This window comes from Mercenaria mercenaria, chromosome 5 (assembly GCF_021730395.1).
Source record: "Mercenaria mercenaria strain notata chromosome 5, MADL_Memer_1, whole genome shotgun sequence".
Taxonomy (NCBI): Eukaryota; Metazoa; Mollusca; class Bivalvia; order Venerida; family Veneridae; genus Mercenaria; species Mercenaria mercenaria.
In genome coordinates, this window is record NC_069365.1 from 74,863,256 (window position 1) to 74,883,539 (window position 20,284).

Consider the following 20,284-nt stretch of genomic DNA (forward strand, 5'->3'; position numbering starts at 1 on the left):
GTACAAATGTAAAAAGGAGATTGTCCTATATACATTTCAGATTTACTACATTTTGTTCATAATGATCATTACAGTCTGCGTACATCCGAACACATGGATCTTTCTATTGTTAAACCTAAAACGAACTACCTGAAACAAAAATTTAGTTACAAAGCTGCACACATACGGAATTCACTTCCTTCTTACATAAAACTTCATAATAATATGACTACGTTCAATCGTGCTTTAACGAATTTTCTCTTGTTACAATAGTTTTTAGCAATTTATTACTTGTAATAACAAGAATTTTGTTGAATTAATGTTACTGTATTTGTTTCCAATAATAACAATAATAATTGTATTATCTTATTATCCAAATCTGGAACATGTATATTATTTTATGGAACAGACTTTCCTTTTTTGCACAACTTAATTGTCGTGAATTAATCTTTGTGACGCATGGTAATTCTTTTAAAACATAGTTATTGTTATACTTATAATTTGTGTATATTATGTTTATTTAAGACTTCTATAATTTGAGACATGTTTGTCGGAGAAAGTTTAAGTAATTCTGATATGTGTATTTTTGTATAAATGTATAATTATAAATTGACTGTATGATTGTGTAGATGTGTGAATGTATATGAAATTTAATTGAAGGCCATACTGGAAATAAGTTGTATAATATTTGTATTTGTACACTTAGTATGTAACTTTCAGAAAATAAAGTTATTATTATCATTATTATCATACGTCATAAATGATAGCACGCGATAACTTTCTTTTTGCATTGGATTTCAGATAAACAGATCACGTTTTTATGGCTTTTACAAAACTTTTAAAAGAAAAAAGAATTAGGATTAATTTACGCATTTTGTTGATTTATTTATAATTTAAATGAATTATGCTGCTTAGAATATTTTTAATTGAGTTGGGATATGAATATTAACGGTAGATTTATTTCGTATTTTAGAAGCTTCTAAAATAATAGATTTTGTTTAATTCTCAGCTTTTCACTTTAAACTTAAACCTTTTGCTATTAGACATTTGCGAATTAAGTCTAAGTGGACTGTGAACACCTTAGACGATCGAGACATTCTTGTTCGAGCCAAAGTCAAGTCAGCTACAAACACAATCAGTACAGGCCAGTCAGGTCCTTGTGCTGCAAGATGCCAAACATGCGCTAATATGCCAAGCACCAGTACATTCCTTTCCTCCAATGGAAGTAAATCTGAGGTAAACGCAATGGCTAATTGTAAAACAAAAAATGCCATATACCTTATGACATGCAAGAAGTGCAACAAAAAGTATGTTGGGGAAACAAAACAGACTCTAGCAAAGCGAATGAATCTCCATTGATCTGACTGGAAAACACGCAAATTCAATCGGTCGCCTGTAGCTGAACACTTCAACATGGAGGGTCACACCTTTGCGCGGATATCCTGCTATGCTGTATTGAATTTAATGGCAGATTGACGGATACGCAAAGAAAGGAAAGAAAAACCTACTGAATCCGTCGACTTAACACCTTACAACGCATAGGCATCAATAATTAGATTACCATATCTTATAACCCGCTTAAGCATTATTTTCCACACTTTCACATCCCGAACAGCTAATTTTATCTATATGATTCATTCAGTTCTAACGTTTATAAGTAAATGATCAACATATTTCAGATTTTCAGATCCATCCACGTCCTTTTAAAGAACTTACCCCCCACTCCCACCTTTTTAACTTAAGACAGTAACTCCGAAAATTATTTTCATTTTACATAATAGAGCATTAAATTTTGCTTATTCTTAAAAAACGCTTATTCTTAAAATACAGCATTTTATCCGTGTTTATTATTTGAGATAATACTGACACAAAGTGAAGATTTTACACACATCCCTCAGAAAACACAGTTGTTTTCACTTTAAACAGAAAACATTATATCATTACCCCACCTCTTAAGTTTTCCGTTTGTTTATCAACTTCTCCAATACATCGTAACTAATTATTCAAATTTACATCTTACTTTTAAAAACAAGTATAATATCTATAGTGTATTGTTGTATCATAATGAACGTACGTCTGAAATTTTACTTAAATAGTAACGCCCGGGGGGGGGGGGGGGGGGGGGGTAGTAACATACATTACATACTTCTACATAAAAATCGGAAATGGCGGTTAACAATATATTACGCACGATAGTTATGAGAATACTCAAGTTTTATTCGTTTTTCTCTCTATTGATGTGCTGTTCCCCACCTACTTTATGCAATGCTCTTTCAATCAAAAATAATACTTCTCGGAAAATATGTAGTATGTAGTAACCATTATTGGTAATAACATTAAGAAATGTACCTTATTAAGTAATATCCATAATTACTATTTCAATCATTTATGTATTATCTTGTATTAATTATATAAAGTTGCTCCTGCAACAACGTTGTGAATGTCCGCCATTTTGTTTCCCAGAATTCTAGAGGGCGACCCAGTTTTTACGGGAAAACCTGATTCTAGATGACATCACAATGTAAACAAAAACATTCATATAAATAGGCCGAATTTTAAATGGCCATCAGTTGGAGACTGGATATTGATCTGAATGGTAAAGATAGAATAAGATAAAGATAAAGAAAAAAATAAAGATCAAGAAGATATATTGAGCATGAATACTCATAAGATACAGGTATTATTCAATGAATGGTTACAGTTAAATATTGTTGTTGTATAAATAATTATTGACATATTTTTACACCAGGTTGAGTGTGAAAATAAATTTAGTAAACTTTTATTGCTTTTCTTATTTAGCATTTGGCCCTCGATCCATCCTAACACTATGATTTAAAGTGATATAGAATACCCCCTTAATCAATAAAAACACTTTCGAGACCCTAACATAATCAGTGATGGTATTAACAAGATGACACAATTGTCATTTACTTAATATTTTCATTTTTCAGCCGTTGTGCGTTAGTTTCAATTTTCACATCCAATTTGATATCTGCATTTTATATGATTTATAGATTACGCTTTTAATCTAATTGTATTCGTCTATCAATTAAATTTAACTCTCCTTTTTCAAGTGGTTGAGTATATTCCTACAATTGATAAAACTACTAATAAAGTTCTAATACAAGCCGTAAAATCAGTAATAACATAACGGAGGTAAATTCATGTTTTTATCTGTTAGACATGGCCAATCCCCCCGCCGGGCATATTATAATTGAAGGCTAAAGTTCCTGGCAAGTTAGTGTCTGAAAGTATTCATTTTGGGAGAAGCTTTGAAAAACCGTTTAGTTGTGGTCCACATCAGGGGTTTTAAAGATGTGGAAGAAAGAGTTATTCAGTGGTGAGGTGGTTTACTGCTAAATATTATTAATTTTCATGAACAGTATAGCTATATGATGTTTTCCTATATGGCTACTGTAAAAAGAAGGAATGGAAAGCTAACAGGTAACAAGAGTGCCAGAATGTCACAATATATGCCCGTCACAGCAAATTACTCTAGCAGCTGTATTTGCAAATGGAATTTTTATTTTGTGGTTGTTTAGTAATCATTGTAAGTCTTTTGTTTTTCTAAGTCCACAAAAAAACTCATTACCAGGTAGAGATGTCTTAAAATACACCTAAAATCGGAAAGTAACATCCAAGTTGTACCACAGAAAAGTGATCTTGTTTTTTCCCTGTGGTCAATTATAAAAATGTTACAACATAAGTTATTTATAGTAACAACTAATGGAAGTTAATCTTTAAAAAAAAAAATTGTAAGTCCACACAAAAATCTTTACTACTTAACTAGGTAGAGATTGGTCAAATTACACCTCAAAACTGGATGTAGCATGCATGTTGTACTACTGAAAAGTGGTCTCGATTTTTCCCTACGACTAGTAATGAAAAAGTTACAATAAAAGCTATTTAAAGTAACAACAAAGGGAAGTAATTTTAAAGAAGGGAACTGCGCATGACACTTCCTCTCATGATGGTGTATAATTGTGCCAAGTTACATCAAAATCCCTCCATGCATGAAGAAGAAATGCTTCGGACAAAGTCATTCTTGTATCTGACCTTTGGCCTCTAAGTGTGACCTTGACCTTAGACCTAGGGACCTGGATCTTGCGCATGACACTCTGTCTTGTGGTGGTGAACATTTTTACCAAGTTATATCAAAATCCCTCTATGCATGAAGAAGAAGTGCTCCGGACAAGGTTTTCATTCTTGTATCCTTTGACCTCTAAGTGTGACCTTGACCTTAGAACTAGGGACCTGGTTCTTGCGCATGACACTCCATCTCGTGGTGGTGAACATTTGTGCCAAGATATATTAAAATCCCTCCATGCATGAAAAAGATATGCTGCGGACAATTTTTTTAAAGAAAATATGATAAAGGGGAATAACTCAAAAAGTAGGCAAGGTAGAGTTATTGTTCTTGCACACTGCACTTCCTCCCAATGTGTTCTATCAGTGTATGAAGTTTGAAGAAAATCCCTCCAGTACTTTTGGAGTTATGTTCCGGACAAAATTTTTACAGAGAATATGATAAAGGGGAATAACTTAAAAATAGGCAGGCTAGAGTTATTGTTCTTGCACATTGCATTTCCTCCTAATGTGTTCTATCAGTGTATGAAGTTTGAAGAAAATCCCTCCAGTGCTTTTGGAGTTATGCTCCGGACAAATTTTTTTAAGAAAATATGATAAAGGGGAATAACTCAAAAAATAGGCAAGGTAGAGTTATTGTTCTTGCACACTGCACTTCCTCCCAATGTGTTCTATCAGTGTATGAAGTTTGAAGAAAATCCCTCCAGTACTTTTGGAGTTATGCTCCGGACAAAGATCGTTGCGGACGCACGGACGGACGCACGCACGCACGGACGGAGAGCATTTCTAATATCCCCTTCGCCTTTGGCGGTGTGGGGGGGGGTAAATAAAAATATTTTATAGGACTCTTCTATAAATTATCATCGGCATTTTACAATCATTGTTTCAGAAACCTTTCAACAAAGGCATGTTTTAGTAAGCACCGATGTTTTGTAAAACTAGTGAACAAATGACATCTTTGAAATAATATATTCTCAGACTGCCTCTAAATATTTCATTTTAAGCGAAGTATAAATCTCATTTTATCACTTCAGGCAATCGAACATAGTTTTTAATTAACATCATATCATACATTCTCTTTTCCCGCTGCTTCCTCAGGAAAAATACAGGGTAACCAATCAAACGCGCTCTATTTTCATAAAACCGCTATTATCTACTTTAAAAATATACCTCACGTTGCTCTTCTGGTAGAATATGCGATAACAAATCATACGTGTGCTATTTTTAGATAACTAATTCCAATGTGACTGTAACAGATGCCTGACATCTGTTATCAATTAACCAGATCTTATGGAATTCTGTTGATCGATATGTTCATTTAGCATATATATTTAGAACTGTACAGCCGGAGTTTACGCCATTATTGTATTGTTTTGATTGATGCTACCCTTGAAAAGGGCTTTTTGGAAAGGCCAAAAGCGCTTCACGCTCTCGATACAGTTCGGGTGTTTCCGTTTTTTAGTACAAGGGGGTTATCTCCACAAAAATTTGAGAATGTATCAATATATGTTCACTTGTCATAACGCATCATAGCCCACAGCTAAATTTAAATGTAAGCATCAAAGCGCCTTGAATTTAAAGATTTAAGGAACCACGTATGTTCTTTTAATCAATAAGTATATACCATTGACGCTGCCAAGAAAGTACGATGCTAGTAACCACTAGTGTATAAGATGAAAAATGAAGGTAGTATATCAAATTACAGCATGTTCGAAAGCAACACGAATATCTAAGAAAAATAAAGCAAGCACAGATAATTTCTCAGAATTAAGCATCTATGAATGTCAGAAAGAAACACGCAAACATAAGGTACATGAAACAATGCAAAATGGGATTCAGAAGGAAGCATGTGAACATCAAAGAATCAAAAATGCATATATCGAGGGGTGAATGCGACACAGTGCTAAGTGACATTTTTTTAAAAAATCACTTTTTTCATATATCAACTGTTTATGACCTTGCCCATGTCCTGTAAAAATATCAAGATTATAGCAAGTCATTAAATGAATTTATAACAAAATGGTCAAAAAGTGCTAAGTTAAAATGATATACCATTTGAATACGACACAATGCTAAGTGCCTTTACGTCACTTAGCGCTTTTTCGCACCGAACTATATCGAGTTTGCACTCAGTATATGTACCAAGTGACAAATATTTTTTCAATAATTGTGCCATTTAGTTGTTTTCTTTTAAGTATGATATCATTATCAGTATCTGGTATGAAGGATTTTTTTGACAAACAATTGTTTTTATTCTTCTTTTTTTCACTTGTTACTTTTCACAGTAAACATGTGGCTGTAAACAAAGTATTGTTAATTAATGTGAAAAAGTGCTAAGTGACAGAATGCATTTAAAGTTCTTCAGATGAAATTGTCTGATTTTTTTTTCATTTCAAACATTTGTCTCAAGATTTTTTATCTGAATGAGGACCAGGAAAAGTATACATTAGTGAAATATAATTATTTGAACTCAAAAAGTATTTCTATATGCACAACTGCACTAGTTCTGACTATCGTGTTGTAAATCTTGCCTCTTGGGTCAGGTGTACAAATGAAACACCCCCTGATCCAAGCAGTATACTCAGCTGCAACAGCTTAGGGAGAATCTGATCCCATGAAGCCTGCTAAATACAATGACCTTATTGTTATTCCAGCAGCATGTCATATGTTTTATGTGCTGCTACCACACATAACAACAAGAGGACCATGATGGTCCGGAATCGCTCACCTCTTCTCACATGATCCAGTTTTGAGTATGACGTCGTTTTTTCTATTATTTGACATAGTGACCTAGTTTTTGAGCTCATGTGACCCAGTTTTGAACTTGACCTAGATATTATCAAGATAAAAATTCTTACCAATTTTCATGAAGATCCATTGAAAACATGGTCTCTAGAGAGGTCACAAGGTTTTTCTATTATTTGACCTATTGACCTAGTTTTCGAAGGTACATAACCCTGTTTTGAAATTTACCTAGATATCATCAAGGTGAACATTCTCACTAATTTTCATGAAGATCTCTTGAAAAATATGGCCTCTAGAGAGGTCACAAGGTTTTTCTATTTTTACACCTACTGGCCTAGTTTTTGGCCGCACGTGATCCAGTTTCGAAACTGACCTAGATATCATCAAGGTAAACATTCAGATCAATTTTCATGAAGATCCATTGAAAAATATGACCTCTAGAGAGGTCAAAAGATTTTTCTAATTTTAGACCTACAGACCTAGTTTTTGACCGCAGTTGACCCAGTTTCATATTTGACCTAGATATCATCAAGATGAACATTCAGACCAACTTCCATACAGATCCCATGGAAAGTATGGCTTCTAGAGAGGTCACAAGGTTTTTTTATTATTTGACCTAATGACCTAGTTTTTTTAAGGCACGTGATCCAGTTTCAAACTTGACCTAGATATCATCAAGGTGAACATTCTGACCAATTTTAATGAAGAATCATTCAAGGGTACGGCCTCTAGAGAGGTCACAAGGTTTTTCTATTTCTAGTTTTTGATCGCAGTTGACCCAGTTTCAAAATTTACCTATATATCATCAAGATAAACATTCAGACCAACTTTCATACAGATCCCATGAAAAATATGGCCTTTAGAGAGGTCACAATGTTTTTCATTATTTGACCTACTGACCTTCTTTTTGAAGGCACGTGACCCACTTTCGAACTTGACCTAGATATCATCAAGATGAACATTTTGATCAAAATTTATGGAGATCCATTCACAAGCATGTCCTCTAGAGAGGTCACAAGGTTTTTCTATTTTTAGACCTACTGACCTAGTCGTCACGTGACCAACTTTCGAACTTGATCTAGATATCATCAAGGTGAACATTCTGACCAATTTTCATGAAGACCTCATGAAATATTTGAACTCTAGAGAGGTCACAAGGTTTATCTATTTTAAGACCTACTGACCTAGTTTTTGACCGCACGTGACCCAGTTTCGAGCTTGACCTAGATATCATCAAGATGAACATTCAGACCAACTTTCATACAGATCCCATGAAAAATATGGCCTCTAGAGACGTCACAAGGTTTTTCTATTATTTGTCCTACTGACCTAGTTTTTGAAGGCATGTGACCCATTTTCAAAACTGACCTAGATATCATCAAGGTAAACGTTCTGACCAATTTTCATGAAGATCTTCTGAAATATATGGCCTCTAGCGAGGTCACAAGGTTTTTCTATTTTTAATCCTGCTGACCTAGTTTTTGAAAGCACGTGACCCAGTTTCAAATCTAACCTAGATATCATCAAGGTGAACATTCTGACCAATTTTCATGAAGATCTTATGAAATATATGGCCTCTAGAGAGGTCACAAGGTTTTTCTATTTTTAGACCTACTGACCTAGTTTTTGAGGCACGTGACCCAGTTTCGAACTAGATCTAGATATCATCAAGGTGAACATTCTGACCAACTTTCATAAAGATCCCATAAAAAATGTGACCTCTAGAGTGGTCACAAGCAAAAATTTACGAACGGACGCACGGACGTTCTTACGAAACAGTATTTATGTGACACCCCCATTGTTCTCTCTATTGTTCTATCAGTCACATAACAAAACGGTCACATAAACAGAACGGAATGAATGACATCAAAGAGAAAGTACCGTTATGGAGTCACTTAACCATCATTTCGCGAGCACGCACGCACGGACGACGGACGACGGACGCCGCGTGATCACAAAAGCTCACCTTGTCACTTTGTGACAGGTGAGCTAAAAAGTACATAACTACACTGTAATATATGAATACTAAGAACAATTGTGTAATTTAGCACACAACTAATATGCGGAAACTGACAAATCATCATATTTTATTTTCCTTTTGTAAATCAATTATTTATATACAAATGAGTTCTGCAATAAACCCTACACAAGTACTATTTATTCATAAAATACGGGTGTATTTCGGTTATGATTATTTCCCGCACGGTTGCCGAATTTCAATCTCTTATAAACTCGTTTTGAGTGAACGTATTTTGTTTTACTTTCATATGTTAATTATTTATGACATATATGATTGAATTATATCAAAAAATCTTCAAAAATACCTCTGATTAAAAAGATACAGGTGTATTTCGAATATGGAAAGTGTATTCCGGTTTTTAGGTGCGTTTAATGTGTGACCAATCGACAAGTTATGACTGTTTGTACAGTTGTACAGTTCTTGTTTATTGTGAAACACAGTTGTACTGTAGCATTTTCATAGTATATGATTGAATCACAAGAATATACGAATAAGTTCATCTTGGCCTGGAATTTAGATTCATTGCTCATCTTTTTGTCATTTCACAGTTTACTTAAACATTGTCAGGTATCTTTTGAAATATCTTAACCACATTTTCTGTATGTTTCCAGTAACAGTGACTGAATGCATACATCGGAGCTTCTGGTGATTACTGCTCTGGATAAGAAAAACATAGTTTTTTAGGAAAATCTGTGTACTTTTAAGTATTCATAAATTTACGCATATATTGTTATGAGTTTTTAGATTATAAACAGTACAATATAATACAACTTTTACATCAGTAGTGTTCAATGACATTTAACACAGTCATTACAGTAACTGCTATAATGATGAAACTGAAATGACTGTATGACCATGGCTTTCAGCAAATTATTAGGAACACATGTACATGTATCTTATCTTATTGTTGGTTAACTGCCGTGTATAATTATAGTGATATCTGGAGAATTTCATTGAACATATAATGAAATCTTTGGAATCAAAGTTTAATGATCTTGAAAAGGTTCAGTGTCACCTAAAGTGACTGTTGATTAATGCCAGCATGTCTCAGAGAATATGATTGACAATTCCACACTGAAAATAAAGCTACATCTCTGGAAACTGTTTCATATTTGTAACCAAATAAAAACTCAAAATCATTGATATATCTTGAAGAAACATCTAAACCTAATATTAAAGTGGAATCTATGTTATATAATGACAGTCTGATTTGTAGTGTAGGTTATTAGTATGCATGACCTGCACTGCACAGATATGGCGATGTGGAGTAGATTGACATTAACTCCTTATGTGTAAGTCACACTACACCATATAGCGTTAACGGATGCCAAATGTATATAAAAACTGCGACAGAAAGTTATCCGGTGACGAAAGGCATTCCCCGCTGCTGCTCGATGCTTTCGCGATCGGTGTATGGGGCGCATAAAACGCACAATGACCGCAAGATTTATGCATATATTCCGGACGAACAACGTTCAATTAACGGATATCACCGTACTAGTAACAGACTTGTACCGTGTAAAACAAAAGCGCAACGCATGAGAAACTGACAAAACGTTCTTGTCAGTTATCACCTGTTGAAAATACGTTACATCCGTTGCATCATCCGGTAGTAGTCCGGCCGTGAATCAGGTCTACAGACAAGAACGAATGCGAACCTGACAAGAACGGATGCGAACCGGTCAAGTTCAGAATAGGGAACGCACGAGTAACGAACAAAACGCATATCAGCGCATTGCTACCGTACATCTAACGGACAATTTTGTCCGGTGGTGTACGTTCTAAATTTTGAACATGCTTAAAACATTCTACCGGATGAACGAAGTTCGCAGAACAAGGAGCGCAGGTGTCGCATGAGAAACGGAAAAGAAACGCATGCGAATGGACACGAACGCATTGAAAATTTTGTTATACCTTAAACGTCAGTTAACGCTATATGGTGTAGTGTAACTGAGACTTAAACTCTTATAATAGATTATTTAGTCAGGTTAAGTTATTAAATTATACTGTTTTGAGAGGCTTGATCTTGAAACAAGCTTTCCAACTTATATGTATATTTCTCAATAATTAAAGAATCGAAGCTTCATTGGGCAAAAAATAAATTGAAACACTGTTTTCTGTATTCAACATTAATCTAAGTACAGAATAGGAAAATGCCTGATGATTAAACTTTATTTATTGTTAACAGTTTTTTTTACAGGAAAAAAAATATTTTGCTATTGAAAGAGAACTGTTTTAGTGAATCAAAGCATTATACTGAACAATACCAGCTGTCCAACATTTGTAGTTATTTCTAGAAGTATTTAATTCTAGTGATACAGTAATTAAAAAATAATTTACACTAAAGCAGTGTTTTTAACATTATTTATGCATGATGGGTGGTTATACATCAGGTGTAATAATTTCACGAAGGGGCAGCTCCAGTGAAATTATTTCGAACGATTATAACTGCCAGATTGTATAAATAATTTTGCTATAGAAAATTTCCTTCTTAATTTGTCTTTGTCGTAAAATTTAGACCAATATTATGGAACTGTTTCCTCGTGTATGCATGGCGTGTCATCACGCTCCTTTGTTTATACACACCAGGACTGGGAATGGTAATACATGTACATCTTGCGGAAGAGTTCAATTTGGGCGAAAATGGTGGCAAATTATTCTGTAAAGCGAATATACCAGATTAGTATGTGTGTAAATTAATGTAGACAGTTGTGCAGTGTTACATTTCGTTTTAGAAATGCTATTAAGTAAAATACTGAATCAAATTTGAAAGCACTATTTCTAGATGCATACAAGGTGCTAAATATCATGTTGACATGACGTTAACATTATAACGTTGTGATGATTAATGCATTGCTAGTCATATTAGAATGAATTTTAAACTCTGAGGAAAATATCATGTCTGAAATACAGTTTTTATAATTGTGTTAAAACAGATACACTAACTAAGACAAAGAATATAATTTATAAAGATACATTGTGATTGGCTAGCCATTTTTGTTCAGTGTAATTGTGAGTCTGAGAAATTACTGAAGTTTGAAAGCTTTAAATAAATAAAATGGAAAATAATTATGTGTTGCTTCTTAGTGTGATAAATATTTTCATGTATTATTGAAAAGATAATCAGCAGATAAAGCAGTTTCATTCGTTATGTTATACTCTGTACAGTGAACACTACTTTTGATTGATGTGAAAGAAATTAAAGGGCCCACTTCTTGTGTTGTAAAGAAATTGATATAATTTCTTTGTGTTGAAAGAAAGCACACTCTCCTTATATCTTTTCATTCTTTTCATAAGTTATGAAACACTTTTCTTACAAAAAGGCGAGACTAAACAGGTTAAGATCTAGGTTAATTAATAAGTACGTCACTATAGAAAAACATGTTGTTTTTCTCACGAAGTGCACATAAAATGCATCTAAAGTTATTAGTCAGGTCATATAAGTGTTATATTGCAGTAAAATGATGGACATTGGGTGTAACTTGAGTGACAATTTATCTATATTTTACGAGAAATATTTTTATTGTTTATTACTTTCGGTTTGTACCAGAATTCATTAATTTTGCTTATGTAAATGATGTACTTGACCAATCTGTATAAATATGGAGACAAATTGTGTATTGTCGGACTAAGCTGAAAGGGGACGCCCGCTCACACAGCAACCACGTGGTGGCTCGGAAACCGGCCAGGGTTAAGGCCTTGCGCTGTGTACAGCCTGAGAAGGAACGAAGACGGAGACAGAGAGTTATGAAATGCTTAAAGGCTTACTTGTGCTAGATGGAATTTTGTTAGCTCTGTCAGTTAGAAGTTATACTATTGGTGACGGAAAATAAACTAGATAGAAATGAAAAACAGTGTATTGAGTTATTTATCCAGAGGACTTAAGGAGCGGCTACGCTACAGTGTCCAGCCATCAAACACCATGTTGTTTTACTAGATACATGAAAAATATTTCCTTCTAAAGAAAAATAAGCTGAAAAACAAAAACTTTGGATGACCTAAACATTTTAAGGGCTTACTTATAATGTCACTTAGACCCTTTTCAAAGTCACAAAGTTTTATAATAGTAAACAAAAATGACTGCGAAAAAGTTTTAAGTGACATGGTTTTAGTAAGGTTCATTTTATTCAATGATTTCAAACACTACAAAAAACTGGGTACAAAATGATGAATTTTATGTCCCTTTAATAATTAAATATAAATTCACTTAGTGTTGGTCAGAAAGTTCCACGACATTAAATAACGAAGAAACCAACGAATGGTCGATTATCTATTTATTTTTTATATAACGAAATAAACACGTTTTTACTATAGGTCTAAAACCACTATATCTATTTTTTACTACTAGGTGTGTTACCACTATCGATATTTTTCTCCTGTTTCACACTCTTCTGTCCATACCCCCCTCACATTGAGAGGTTAAACCGAACAATACAATAACGTTACAATCTATAGCTATTGGTACTCAAAATGTACTTGATATGTAATTAATGTATTCGATACTTTTTTCTTCCACAAACTATCTGAACTTAACTAGAAATTAAAGCATTTTGGTAGCTTCAAGTTTATAACGAATAGCAAAGTTCTAATGGTAAGGTTTTCCTTGAAAAAATATTTTCTGTAACAAACATCATTAATATCAATACAAAGATTACTTAATCTCATGTATTTTAGCAATATTTGCTATCCAAATTGGTACATGTAAACTAACTCAACTGTTGGTAGACAGCCTTCAATTCAAATTATGCAAGGGGAACAACCAGTTCCTCATTACTACTAAATCTAGAACAACAGTTACTTCCCTTTGTAAATTCCTACAAAAGTACAAAAAACAAAACAAACTCTTTACTAAATCTAGGAAAAATGCAGTTTTTAAAATAATATTCCCACTTAACATTTATGTTAGATAGCAAGGTGTACATGTACTGTAGATGACCATATTTTGTCATATATCAAATCTTGAAAAAACTACAACAATGTATTCAGTCAAGTTTCATGCTAGTGTTGTAGTATTACAAAATTTACAATATACATGTATATACATGTGGTCCACAGATGACTCTATCGCAAATCTGCGTCTTTAAAGGTAAAAAAATGCATGTAAATACAATGCAACATATTACGTCTTAAATCACTAATTTTATATTAGTGTGCACTGTCATCAACAAAAGAAAATATACTGCAAATACTGCAAACATTTTCAGTTTCACTTCAGTCTCAAAAAATAAGACTACTCTATTTCAAGTATTTTACAGTATTAAAAGTGCTTGTCTTTCTGTTTTATCCTGTCTCTGTAATTCAGCTTTTTTTTCTTAGCATTTCTAAAACTTTAATTCAAAATGCAAAACAGCATGAGGAGCCTGCAATTCACATAATAAGGCACTTGGGGATTATTATGCCCCTTAAACACAATGCCTTTCTGATTTAAAAAAACAAAAACAAAAAAAAAATGCACGTATAGAAGGCACTGGGGATTATTATGCCCCTTAAAACACTATGACTTTCTGATTGAAGAACTGACACTTTTTTTATTTTACGAGTGTTTTCTAGTTTGACATTTTAATTAATCAATTTTCAGCCGCTTCAACAACTAGACTCAGACACGTTATAGGACGCCGAAATATGCTTCTCCCAACTTGAATGTCTACCACCCGAACATGTCCATCTGGTCCACTGTGTAACTTTGTTATTCTACCAAGAGGCCAACATCCTCGCGAAGTATTTGGATCCACTATAAGAACAACATCATTGACTTTGAAGTCACGAGAATCTTTGGACCATTTTGATCGAGTTCCGAGAGTTGGTAGATATTCCCTAATCCAACGTTTCCAGAAGTGACGTAACAGTTCTTGAACGTAGCGCCAACGCTTTTTGGTATCGTAACAGTCCGTATTAACAATATCTGGAGCGAATCGTCCGCCAAGTTGACCAGTCAGAAAATGATTAGGTGTTAGAACTATATCATCACTGGGATTTGATGACTGATAGTCAAGGGTCGACTGTTGATCAAATTCTCTGCTCCAACTACTGCAGTATGCAATTCTTCATCTGTGGTGTCCGCGTTGCCTAATATAGCATATAAAGCTTTCTTTGCAGATTTCACCATGGATTCATGACATCCACCAAAGTGTGGGGCATTTGGCGGAATAAACTTCCATTCAATTTTCCGGTTTGAAGCATCTTTAACTATTGCACTTTGGTCAAGTTTCTGGTAATGATCCTTAAGTTTATTCACACAACCAACAAAATTTGTCCCGTTATCTGACAGAATGAGATTGGGTGTGCCTCTACGACTAACAAATCTGTTTAAGGCATTCAGAAAGGAATTAGTGTCTAAACTGTACGCTATCTCTAGATGAACAGCTCTTACTGTCAAGCAAGTGAATGCACAAAGATAACGCTTTAGTCTTGTTTTACAACGCCCTTGCTTTGTAATAAATGGCCCCCCATAGTCCACTGCCGTGTTGGTAAACGCTCGCATCGACTGTCCAAATCGCTCAACAGGTAATGGACCCATTATCTGTTTTGAAGTTTGCACTTTTTGACGTCTACATTTATCACACCTTTTTTCCCATTCGCGTATCTCTTCTCTGGCTGCTATGATCCAATATCTACTCGAAATTTCAGCCAATGCCAAGTTTGTTCCCCCATGGTTCACTTTCTCATGACAATTTTTTATAATTAACTTTGTCACCGAATGCTTTCTTGGAAGAATAATTGGGAATCTGACTTCATATGGGATGTATTTTGCAAATTTTAGTCTACTGTCACTTCTCATGACGCCTTCAGAATCCAGTTTCGGATTCAATGCTGCAAGTTTACTAGTTACAGATACATTTTTTCCTTTCAAAAGGCATGGATATTCAACACTAAAACATTCTGCTTGTGCTGTTCGAATAATCTGAAATTCTGCTTGTTGAAGTTCATGAATACTTACCTCAGGAGATAATCTTCGTTCGTGTTTAGCGACTTGACAGTTATCTATGAAACGATGTACCCAAGCCGATATACGTAGTAAGTGATTCCAGTATTGCGCCGGATCAAGTCTGAAGTCACTATTAGTATTTACAATGATAAAGCTGCTGTTCATGGAATTCCGTTTCATTTCTATTTTACCTGCTTCATGCAACTGAAACTTGTTTTCAGGCCAAAATTCTCGGCCGTATTCAAGAAATTTTGGTCCATGCCACCACTGAACACTTTCTGCAAGATCATTTACAGGTATGCCTCGTGACGTCATATCCGCCGGATTCTCTTTCGTCGGAACGTATCTCCATTGACTAGGTGAGGTATCTTCATGAATAAATCCTATTCGATTTGCAACGAAAGTCTTATATTTCCTACTTTGGCTATGAATCCAATAAAGGACATTCATACTGTCAGACCAAAACGTGCAATGACTAATGTCTATTTTCAATGTTGAGCAGATTATCAAAGTCAAGGTCAACCCTAACACTGCAGCTAATAATTCCATTCTTGGAATGTTTTGTGATTTTAAAGGTGCGACTTTTCCCTTTGCTGCAACAATGTTTGGCAAACTTAATTGCGGTTTTGCACTATATACAACTGTTCCATAAGCATCACTTGAAGCATCAACAAATACATGTAACTCGCCTTCCTGTTCTATCTGAATACACCTTTGCACCTTTATTTTATTTAAGTCACTGAGTTCAATGTACCACAGTCTAATCTCACAAGCTAAACTTTCAGCCAGTTTATCGTCCCAGTCAAGTCCTGTAAGCCAAATCTTCTGCATAATCATTTTAGCTCTTATTATAAATGGCGCTAAAAAACCCATTGGATCATAAAGTAACGCGATTGTTCTTAACACATTTCGTTTGGTAATTTTCATGTTAAGTTTGATTTCAGAATGGGTATAGATGAATTCATCGGTGTTTGATTTCCAACTCAAGCCTAACGTTTTTACCGTTGGTAACTGGCTTTCTGACATGTTGACTTGTGATGCTCTCTTTTCGAGTGGGATGTGTTCTAATACTGCTGTAGAATTTGAAAGCCATTTTCCTGCATTCATGCCCGCCTTTTCCCATAGTTCATTTAGTTCCTGATACAATTTGATCCCTTGCACTTCATTTTGAACAGATGTCATACTATCATCCATGTAGGTACATTTCATGACAGTTTCAGCAGCGAGAGGATATTCTTCTGCATACTGCAAGGCATTGAACTGAGATACATACTGCGCCAAAAATGGAGACACATTTACGCCAAAAACAAGTCTACTGAATTCATATGTCTCTACCGGATGATCTGATGACGCTCTCCAGAGGAATCGATGATATGCTCTATCTGGCGGAAACAAACCAACTTGTAAATACATTTCTTGAATGTCACAGATCAAGGCCACAGGATTTCGTCGAAATCTGAGTAAAACTTCATATAGATCATTCTGCAGTTTTGGGCCTTGATAGATTACATCATTTAGTGAAAGCGAATTGTATTTGGCAGAGGCATAAAAGACAATGCGCACTTTAGTAGTGTCCTTGTTTGGACGTACGACCGGAAAATGCGGCAAATACCACTTAGTCTTCTCAGCTTCACAATTTGTCAATTTGGAAATGTAGCCTTTTTCTTCATATTTTTCAATAGTGTTTCTATAGCAATCTTTCAGTTCCATATTTGAATTCAGTTTTCTCTCAGTACTTTTAAGTCTATCATATGCCATGTTGTAATTATTTGACAATTCACTTTTGTTTTCTTTCCACGGCACCGGGACTTCATATCTATGAAGCTTTTGATCATACTGCAATTCATTCTTCATCAAATTCATAACTTTCTCATTTTCCCTACTGATATACATGACTTGTTCAGTTTCAACATTTTCCAACTCCCAAACTTTTCTCAATGTTTCATTTATTTCACAATCAAACGGTTCACTATTGATGTGAAAGGTGAACATACTAACTTCATTTTCTTTTTCAAGTATGGGTCCCACACAGGTCCACCCGAGTGGAGTCAATCTTGCTGATGGTGATCCTTCTGGGCCGTTAACTTCACGCAAACATGTATGCAATGCCAAATAATCTAGTCCTATTAACAAATCAACTTTTGGCTTTCGTTCAATCGACGGAAACTGTATTCCTTTCAGATGTTCCCACCGCTTCGCATACTTAAACCAGTTTGTCGGTTTCAAATTCCCAGTTACGTTTTGTGTTGTATATGCTTCCATTTCAATTTCAGTTTGTCTATCTATACTGCACAGTTTGTACTTTACACACATTGTTTCAAAATTCACAGATTTTCCATTCAATATAATTGCCACAACTGTTTGATGCACAGCCTTTAGACCGAGTTCTGCAGCAACATCTTCATTCAAATATGTCTTAGTGCTCCCATCATCAAGTAGAGCATTGATTTCTATTTCCCGGCCATTTGCCTTTAGAATTACAGGAACAGTTCGAAGAGCTATATATCCATTTTGCGTACTTGTAAATGTCTGACTCTGTGTAACATTCTGATTTTGTTCTGTATTCTCTTGGATTTCTGCTGGTGAGAATAATGACGCTTGCGGGTTCAATTCTGATTGGTGCAGCAGTCTGTGATGTGTCTTTTGACATCCATTAATACCACATTTCTTCATTCGTCTGCAATTACTGCCTGTGTGATTGTTTCCTAAACAGCGAAAACACAGTCTTAATTCTTTTGCCTTTTGCCATCTCTCAGTTACTGGAAGTCTATTCATTATACTGCATTCCCACGTTCCATGAGGTTTAAAACAAAGCTTACAATCTCTTTGTTTACTGTTAACGAAGAAGGATCTTTGTTCTTTTGACTTTTGATAGCTTTCATCCAATCCACATTTAGTTTCCATGGCAATGTTGTGAAATTCTGATTCCTTTAACACCCACTCATTTAATGCTTCCACAGACTCCTTCTTATCTTTTTCATAAAGCCATCCTTGGTATCGTGAAATCATACTTTCAGGGAGTTTTTTCAACAACTGCTGGTACATAAAACCACTGTGTAGATCTTGCACATCGTTTTCTTTCAAATTTATTAATGCAATGTCCAACAAATCTGCATATCTTTCAATTGACTTTGCATTTTCATATCTGATTACAGGGAATTTATCAATTCCTTCTATAAATTTATTCACTAATCTCCGTTCACCGCCAAATTTTCTCTCAAGTCTCTCTTTAGCCTTTTCGTATGCTAATGCGGAGTGTCCAAGACCTTCAATGGCTTTCAGTGCTTCACCTTTTAGGTATTGACGCATTTGCAGAAACTTGTATTCCTCGGTTGCCTCTGTGCTATCGATACAGGCAGTAAAAGTCGCTTTCCAAAATGCATAATCTCTCTTTATACCTGTGAATACTGGGATAGAAACCCTTTTCATTTGACGTGATAAATCAATATCAAGTTGCTTTTTTGTTGATTCACTATCTTCTGGCATTTCACCGCTGGAAGATTTATTACTATTTGTTTCACTTATAAACTCGTGATACTCTTGAATTACACTATCATATTCTTTCTCAATATGTTCGATCTCTTTTATTGTGTCCATCATTTCTTTGGTTTTTCCTTGTATTTTATACTCGTCACTTAGTTCTTCTATCGACCTGATGGCATTATCCATTGCAACCTCAAGTTTGTCTATCAGCTCTTTCAATAACAATTTTTCAGCCTCCTCACTGATTTCATCTTTCAGCTTATTTCTAGCTCGAGTGAAGGCTGCCTTGCTTCGAGATTTAACCTTTTTTAATTCCATAATTTTTACTTCCCTTTCGTGCTTCGCCATTTTCTCACTCTCGTCTTCTATTTCACTCATTGTCCGAAATTCTATTGTTATGCACTATCCGAACTACTACTCAAATTACGCTTCGAAACGGTTACGATATACTAGTCCCATTACAATTGTCCAAGAAACCTCGCTCTGCTACCAGTTTTATGTTGGTCAGAAAGTTCCACGACATTAAATAACGAAGAAACCAACGAATGGTCGATAATCTATTTATTTTTCTATAACAAAATAAACACATTTTTACTTCAGGTCTTAAACCACTATATCTATTTTTTACTACTAGGTGTGTTACCACTATCGATATTTTTCTCCTGTTTCACACTCTTCTGTCCACTTAGAATTTTGTTGCGCTTACCTTTTTTTGCAGATTTGTATCTATTTGGAGTGCGAAAAACTTCTAAGTGACATTTTGATTAAAATTCCTTTTCTGTGGGACATTTCTTGAAAAATTCCACTAGATTAAAAAAAAATAAAGTTGTTTTCAATCAGATTTAAAAATATTACAACAGCTGGCAGAATTATAAAGCAACAGGAATGTTTTTTTTCCTTCTCCTGTAAAATTTCATGAAATGCATTTAGCACTGTGTCGCATTCACCCCTCGATATGTAAATCAAAAGATTGGATGTACGAAAGCACAATGCTGTTTTTGCCCTCATTCTGTTCCATACATGTACGATAAGCATAATGACAGTGT

General features: G+C 34.7%; 1 protein-coding gene across 1 annotated transcript; it reads right to left on the bottom strand.

The window, feature by feature from the left end:
• Window positions 1-14,786: 14,786 nt before the first annotated feature.
• On the bottom strand, window positions 14,787-19,616 carry LOC123558040 (uncharacterized). The gene has a single exon (XM_045349914.2). The coding sequence runs from the start codon at window positions 19,614-19,616 to the stop codon at window positions 14,787-14,789; it is 4,830 nt and encodes a 1,609-aa protein (XP_045205849.2).
• Between the last annotated feature and the right edge of the window lie 668 nt (window positions 19,617-20,284).

What these genes read in the sequence shown, in the direction of transcription:
- LOC123558040 (XM_045349914.2), bottom strand. Translation starts at nt 19,616, where the DNA reads ATGAGTGAAATAGAAGACGAGAGTGAGAAAATGGCGAAGCACGAAAGG.